This window comes from Bolinopsis microptera, chromosome 9 (assembly GCF_026151205.1).
Source record: "Bolinopsis microptera isolate Bmic1 chromosome 9, MBARI_Bmic_1.0, whole genome shotgun sequence".
NCBI lineage: Eukaryota > Metazoa > Ctenophora > Tentaculata > Lobata > Bolinopsidae > Bolinopsis > Bolinopsis microptera.
In genome coordinates, this window is record NC_087080.1 from 1,937,238 (window position 1) to 1,944,406 (window position 7,169).

Sequence of the window (7,169 nt, forward strand, 5' to 3'; positions counted from 1 at the left end):
AGACTATTTTAAACGGATCCGTAAATGATATTCATTTTTGGTATGTTTCGGACGAAGTATTAGGAAAAATTGAGGGATTAAATTATGCTACTAATAAAGAGAAGCACAATGAATATCTTGTGCGTAATCCTCATGTTGCTAAGAAACGCTTTATTAACTTATATAGTAGTGGAAAGTATGTAAATTAGATTAATTTTATCTTGGTTGTTTAGGCCAATAGATTTAAGATATTTTTAAAACTTTAGTAGATATATTTTTGATGATGTGTGATGATGTTTGTGTCATTATATTTTGATTTGATTTGATTTACGAAAGCAGAACGTAGATAATGGACAATATACCGACGACAATACCAAGGACCCGAGTGCCGCATTGACTTTTCCGGATCCGTTTTTACCGAAGGCTTATCCACCAGTTACTTATGCTGCATGTATAGTCTGATAATATTTTGTCTTATCTCTAGCAAGCATTCTGTAAATTGAAGTGTCGTATTTATTATAGAAGAGCCAGCCAACCTCCGCATTATAATCTTTTGTGTGCCAAGTTCGTTTATAAAATCTAATCATCATAAGATTGATCCAATAGTCTAAGATGAACGGTATATCATAGCTCATCGTTATTAAAATCCGAATGGATGAATTAATCAAGTAATGTTCCCTTTCAACACAACTAAACAACAAACAAATGCTTGCTCACCAGTGGTGACGCAATCGTAGGGGCATGCAGTTGGTTCAGATAACTCTCACCCCGACGACGGCGTCAAGAAATTATCAAATTATGTATTTGCGCCATACTGGACACATTTTATATTTAATATTTTGTGGTTTGTAGAAATTGGTGTCATCTACAGTATAGCTTAACTGGCGAGCAAGCATCGTCCCACTCGGCCGGGACGAAAATACCGAGTCCAATCACAGAAAGTTAACCAAAAGATAAAAATAAGAGCTCGGATATCAACAAAAATCACACGCTCCAGACGACGGGGGAAGAGAGGAAAGGAAGTAAGCTGCTGGGTTCAACAAATTTTGATAATTGTAAACAAATTCGTTCTTGTGCCCTATAATAATTTGGTATTGAGGTATGACCCTGTACTGTGCGTGATAGTGAAAATGAAAGTGAATGTGAATCTATAATGCGAACGAAATGAGTTATGGCCAGACGATTCTTCAATTTCAAAATAATAAAGTCAAAGGACTCTGTTTTAAAATACAAGCTCATTCTTATCGAAGTTTAATTCTGTCCATTCTAATTCTTCGTACCTGGACTGTATCTTGAGTAGCTCACTTTTCAGTGTTACTTTAACTAAGTTCGTTGACTTAGTAAAGCTTATCAAACTGTCAATTTTTCGACAGTCGTTCCACATTTTTGTTGATTGATAAATGAAAGAGGAGGATGGGTTCGGGGTGATGAACTGGTCTGAACGTCTTTGTGATGGTGATCTGTGGAGTAAAGATAGGAGTGAGATTGGAGATTCTAATCTGACAATTTTGAACAGTTCTAATAGACATGTGTATTTGTACAGGTTGTGGACGGTAAGAAGGCCGTTCTTGTTAAACAACGGCTTTGTATGCTCTTTTTCAAAGAATTCCCTTCCTAGGATTTGTTCATCTATACAACGTGTTCTGGCACATGTTCTAAATTTATCTAGATATGCTTCAAGGTCACCAAATAGTATTCTGATACATTTTTTCTGAGTGATGAAGATAGGTTGAAGCATATTGTTACTCGACCCACCCCATACCGATATTCCAAATCTTAGGTGTGACTCAAATAACGTGTGGTACAATTCTTTATGGTGTTTTTTTCGGGATAACGTGTCGTATTCTACTGAGTCTTCCGATCTCACACCTAAGTTTCGAGTTGAGGGCTCTTATTTGAACATCCCATTTTAGCTTTTCGTCAATAATAACACCTAAAAACTTGGTCTCTTTAACTTGCTTTATTACCGTATTATTCAGAGTTAGTATATATTCTGATTCGTTATCTGCCTCATTATCAGTAGCTGTACGTGACGGATTGAAGTGAATGTAGCAGCATTTCTTTATATTTATATGTAATAGATTGCATTTCATGTACTGGTGTAACAAACGGAGAATTTCGTTTGCTCTTTCATACAGTTTTTTTCTACATTCATCTACTACGAATATGTTTGTGTCATCTGCAAATAGTATGAACTTGCCCAGATCAGTTGTTCTAAATAAGTCGTTAACATATATTATAAATAGCAAGGGTCCGAGACAAGAGCCTTGGGGAACTCCAAAGAGAACAGGCAGCTTGTCAGACTCTTCGCCCAGTACAGAGACATATTGATATCTATTAGAGAGATAACTAGCGATGAGTCTATTGGCGTTTCCACGTATTCCATAGTTCATGTGAGATCGTGTCAAACGCTTTAGATAGATCAATAAATATTCCAAGTATAAAGAGTAACAGGGTTACATTTGACACGCCATTTATTTGTATAACCTCTTTATTCATCTAATTTGTATTTATAATAATTGTGTATTATCTGTTATTTAATTAACCCAAAAACAGGGTTCCAACACAAACTGCTTGACTCCCTCATCCTGCCAGTTGTGTCCTATGGAATAGAAGTCTTGATCAGTATAAGGAATAAAGGCGTTTGCCAGCACAAGTGTCAATCCGATGCAATCCCTACTGGCAGGCATTGCAGCTGACCCATTTGAAAGAATGCATCTCACCATCCTTAAATGGACCCTTGGAGTTGGCAAAACTACATCCAACGCAGCTGTTTGGGGAGACTGCAGAAGAACCCCTAGACCTATTGTAGTTCAATATGTCAAACAAGGCACTGATTTCCATAATCGACTTGCAAGACTTAACCTAGAAGACTCGCCAGCTCTGGCCAGGCACGCATTTGTGGAGCAGAAGAAACTTGACCTAGGATGGTTCAGAGCACTAGAATCGATGCTAATGATACTTTACGAGAACAAACTAGAACATCAACTTTACAACCCATTGCTGTGTCAAGAAAGGGCACACAATCGATTTATTAAACTATGGGAAACAGTAAGACAATACAATAAAGTTAAAGAGGCTTTCAAAGCGGAGCCGTACCTCACTCTACCGTCGAGAACTGGAAGCAACTTCGTGGCTAGGATCCGAATGAGTGGACATAAACTTAACGTAGAAAAAGGAAGATATGGGAGACGAACTGGTAGTCGTCATTATATAATCTGTGAATTCTGCAGCGAGAAGCCCGTGATGGAGCTCCTCCTTAACCTTCCAGGTGTCGACCCGATCATAGAAGATGAAGAACACTTCCTTAGAACATGTCCCAGGTATTATTCCAGTAGGACTAACATGAAGGAGCCCACAAAGTCCTTGCTATTTCATGACATGAAGAGCATCTTTTTTCCGAAACACATAGTGGAATTCACCAAATTCGTCGCTCAGCTATGCAGAACACAATTTCCTGTGAAGAAGAAACCCAAACACTAGTGCCACAGTACGAGACATCACCTCTCCGCCGCATCACCTTCATCTGCACTCTACATTTGCACTCCACTCCAACACAATCACATCATTGACTACACAATCACACATCAAGCATCTTTATTTTTCACATTTCACTTTGTTGTTGTTTTCCTGCTAGGGTTTGCGTGCTTTTCTCGCTCTTTTTGATAGCTTCTATCTTGATCGATTTGCACTCGCCTCTGGCTTTATAGTGACACCACGACATTTTGGTAATGGTTTTCTCTCTTATTTGGATTACGGAATTTGGATTAATTTTAGCATTGCCGATCTAACATTATTATACTGTAATATATAGATCTATCTTTGTAAACATTGTAAACCTTGTAAACCTTGTAAACCTTGCACTGATTTGAAGGCCATTAAGGTATTTGTTCCAGTCAACAAAGTTTCAGTTTTATATCTTTTACAGTTTTTGCGGAACGTCGTGTTAAAGTTACGATGCTGTGGTGTAAAATGGTACGGATATATATCTCTATGTATATTATACATTATATATCCTAGCAGGAACCCTTATAACCCTAAAATGGTGTCAAGACTAAAATAATTATTACCTATTTAATTCGCGTTTTTTTTCTCATGCTGATTTGGGGGCCATTGAAGCATTTGACCCAGTCAAAAAGGTTTCAGTAGTATATCTTGTACGTGTTTTTCCCGAAAGTAGCGTTAAAGTAGATGCCGTGGTGTCAGTAAAATGGTATGGATAAACATATATCGTCTCACTTTATATATAGTAAGATATCGTATCGCTTTATATATAGTAAGATTATCATCTACTACACTATAGATTTGATGATATTTTTTGTAATGAGTTCAATGTTATAGTTTAATAACAGATGTCACCTATTACGTATATTCTTAATACGATATTCATTTGAATGACAAGAAAATTTGAATCTAAATTTAAAAATATAAAAGTTAACTTGGCTTTACATGTTAGGCCAAACATGTAATTACATTTATTCTACTCAACATTCTAATCTAGCATTGATTAACGATTGATCGCCTGCAATGTGGAATGAAGGACAGCAATCAATTGATTCAGTTTCTCTTATTACTAGCTTGAAAATTGGTATGTAATTTCTTTTTCCTCTCACTTACATTAAATATATATAAACGTTCGAAAGTTTATTTGATTTATGGTTAATATAGTTACAGTAACAAACAGTAACAAATTTTAATTTTTGTCTTAAGGAAAACAAAATTGTGTTTTCCTTTGTTTTCCTTATTGTTACAGTTATCAAGTTTCTTATTTTGTATTAAAGTTTTTGCCAGCAACTATGAAACCTTATGTTTTCAATCAGGTGTATCGGGGCAGGACATAACTGGGCTTGTTATTGCAAAACAGGAAGGCCGTCAGGTAACTAGCAAAAATGGCGAGGAAAGAGGAGCAATGACTTTCACAATACGAGACAAGTCTGCAATAGTTAATGTGACTTGCTGGGGAACTTTGCAGTTTATTCAACAGTTGGCTCAAAAGTAAATTTATTGTTATAAAGCTTTACTGTTTTTCTATCCAGCCTTATCTTTACAAAGAAGTTATTTATTTTGAATTAGTGTTTTGGTATGGGCCATATCTATTATTTAGGAAAAAATGTATAGGTCATTGCATTTTGACTAAGAGATTATTGCACATAACATGCAATGTAACTCACAAGCACTAATTTTCATCAATAAATCAGTCTGTGATTCAGATTTTTGATGATTTGAAAAGCATTCAGTGAATCAGTAATCATCCTCAATACAAACGTAAACCAAAACCTTATAGAATATTTTGGTATCCTGGCTGGGATCATTGATCAACCCTAGCCTCAGGTTTTTCATCAACGATGTAGTGAAACTGGTAAACTGTAATGTTCAAGACAAGCCGGAGACAGAACAGGAGAAAATATTCAATCCTGAGACAACTGTTTCCTTCAAAATATCTGTGAGCTACTTGATTTAATCGTGCAACTATATGCTTATAATTTTCATTTTTATACTTATACAGAGAATTTTTTTTATTCATCTGACATGGTTCATTAATCGAGGCAGCTGACCATTTACTGATATTGATCATTTCAGCTTGATCAAAAACATAGTAGACTTGAGCCGTTGACTTACGGCTGTGAAGAATATGACAGCTTGAGACACAAGCCTTACTGTCAAGACATCAACTACACATCTCTTGATCAGATATCAAACCCTCAATTTTCCTATGTTGGCAGACATATAAACTGTCTTGTTATTGTCAAGACTTCGCCTAGTAAACGAGCTTTGGTGACCAAAGATGGTCGGCCAGCAACTTGCTGTGAATTTGAAGTGATAGACAGTTCTAAAGAAGTGTTGCGCCTCGTCACGTGGCTTGAATCTCTAGCAGACTTAACTTTCAGTCTTGTTCCTAAACAAACCCTGCTTTTACTGTATGGTGTTAAAGTTAAGATGGATACTTTTACTGAAACTGTTTCGTTGGAAGCCAATAAAAAAACGATTGTCACCGTAAACCCAGACATTAAGGCTGCCCATACTCTGTATGCTTTTGCACAGAAACTACCTGACGACATCTTAGAGCCATCAATCCGCCGTCTTACAAACACCAACAACTCCAAGATATCACTGGGAAGTATCACAAAAGAAGTAACAATCGAAGAGATTCTCTCAGACTGCCCAGAAAGTGGAGTATTACAAGCTGTACTGACTACATTTGATTGCACCGATATGAAAAGGAGTGTTTCCAAGAGGTGCACTGGCTGTCATAAAAAAGTGCCAGGTCTTTGTGCTAAACCTGAATGTTTTGGAAAAGACGTTGTTCCGTTCTATGATTTTACAGTTTCTCTCACAGACCACACTGGTTAGATTATTTATCTTAAAATATTTTTGCCTTGTTTGAAATTGTTCGTCTTATGACTCCCATTTGGTAAGTTTAGTTTTAACCAACCCAGTTCATTTCAGGAACGACTGATAATGTTAAGTTGACGGGGGAATGTGCAGAGAAGCTAATTGGTGTCCCAGTCTCAATATATGAAGGTAATTACTAAATAACATAAAATTGTGTTTATACAATTGATATTTCATTTATCCGACTTATAAGCCATGACAAAGTGAGATTAGAAAAACCAAATCGTTTATTTTTCAGATTGGAATGCTGATATGATGCGGAGTTGTATGGATAGGGTTCAATTAGAGCGTTACAAACTTGTATTTACTACTTTCACTATGCCTTCTGGTGTCTGGCTGCAGATAAAACAGGTATAACTATATCCGGTCAAAGACTTCAGATCTTATGGTAAGATTAATTGACCTGATGCATTTTTATGTACTAATATTCTATTCGAATTGACGCAATTATTAATTTTTCAGGTCGATTCGTGGGTTTCGAACATAGAATCCGGTACTTAAAGTCGAGTGAGATCTAGGTCTGTCAAATTGATTTTCATCCAAAGTGTTAAAGTGTTATTAATTGTTTTCACAAGCTGCATTTTTTAATCTTTCGAACACAGAACGTTTGGTTATAGCAATTCCAATTTGTGTTTTTTTAAAGCGTTTATTTTTATAATCAAGTAGCACTTAATCATGACATTAATTATATTCACCTTTTTTTCACAAAGTTAAAATTTTTTGTTATTAATTGTTTTGATGCTTTGTTATCTATTTCAACTGTTGCTTATAATTTCCTTATCAATGCATGTATCACT

General features: G+C 36.0%; 1 protein-coding gene across 2 annotated transcripts; it reads left to right on the top strand.

Annotated features, from left to right (window-relative positions):
* The first annotated feature begins 4,478 nt into the window (after positions 1 to 4,478).
* LOC134820806 (meiosis-specific with OB domain-containing protein-like) lies at positions 4,479 to 7,163 on the top strand. 2 transcript variants are annotated; one of them, XM_063831439.1, is made up of 7 exons: positions 4,479 to 4,567; positions 4,800 to 4,974; positions 5,311 to 5,422; positions 5,560 to 6,325; positions 6,427 to 6,501; positions 6,611 to 6,723; positions 6,835 to 7,163. In XM_063831439.1, exons 1-7 carry the CDS (start codon positions 4,507 to 4,509, stop codon positions 6,871 to 6,873), a joined length of 1,341 nt encoding a protein of 446 aa, XP_063687509.1. In that variant the 5' UTR covers positions 4,479 to 4,506; the 3' UTR covers positions 6,874 to 7,163. The 2 variants fall into 2 exon arrangements, with proteins under 2 accessions (XP_063687509.1, XP_063687508.1); XM_063831438.1 differs by having other exon boundaries at positions 4,485 to 4,567; positions 5,305 to 5,422; positions 6,835 to 6,964.
* The last annotated feature ends 6 nt before the right edge of the window (positions 7,164 to 7,169 follow it).

Bases quoted from the DNA above. Each gene is read 5' to 3' on its own strand.
- LOC134820806 (XM_063831438.1), top strand. From the start codon at position 4,507: ATGTGGAATGAAGGACAGCAATCAATTGATTCAGTTTCTCTTATTACT. The intron at 6,326-6,426 runs GTTAGATTATTT...AGTTCATTTCAG, and splicing joins TTCTCTCACAGACCACACTG to GAACGACTGATAATGTTAAG. The intron at 6,502-6,610 runs GTAATTACTAAA...TTTATTTTTCAG, and splicing joins CCCAGTCTCAATATATGAAG to ATTGGAATGCTGATATGATG.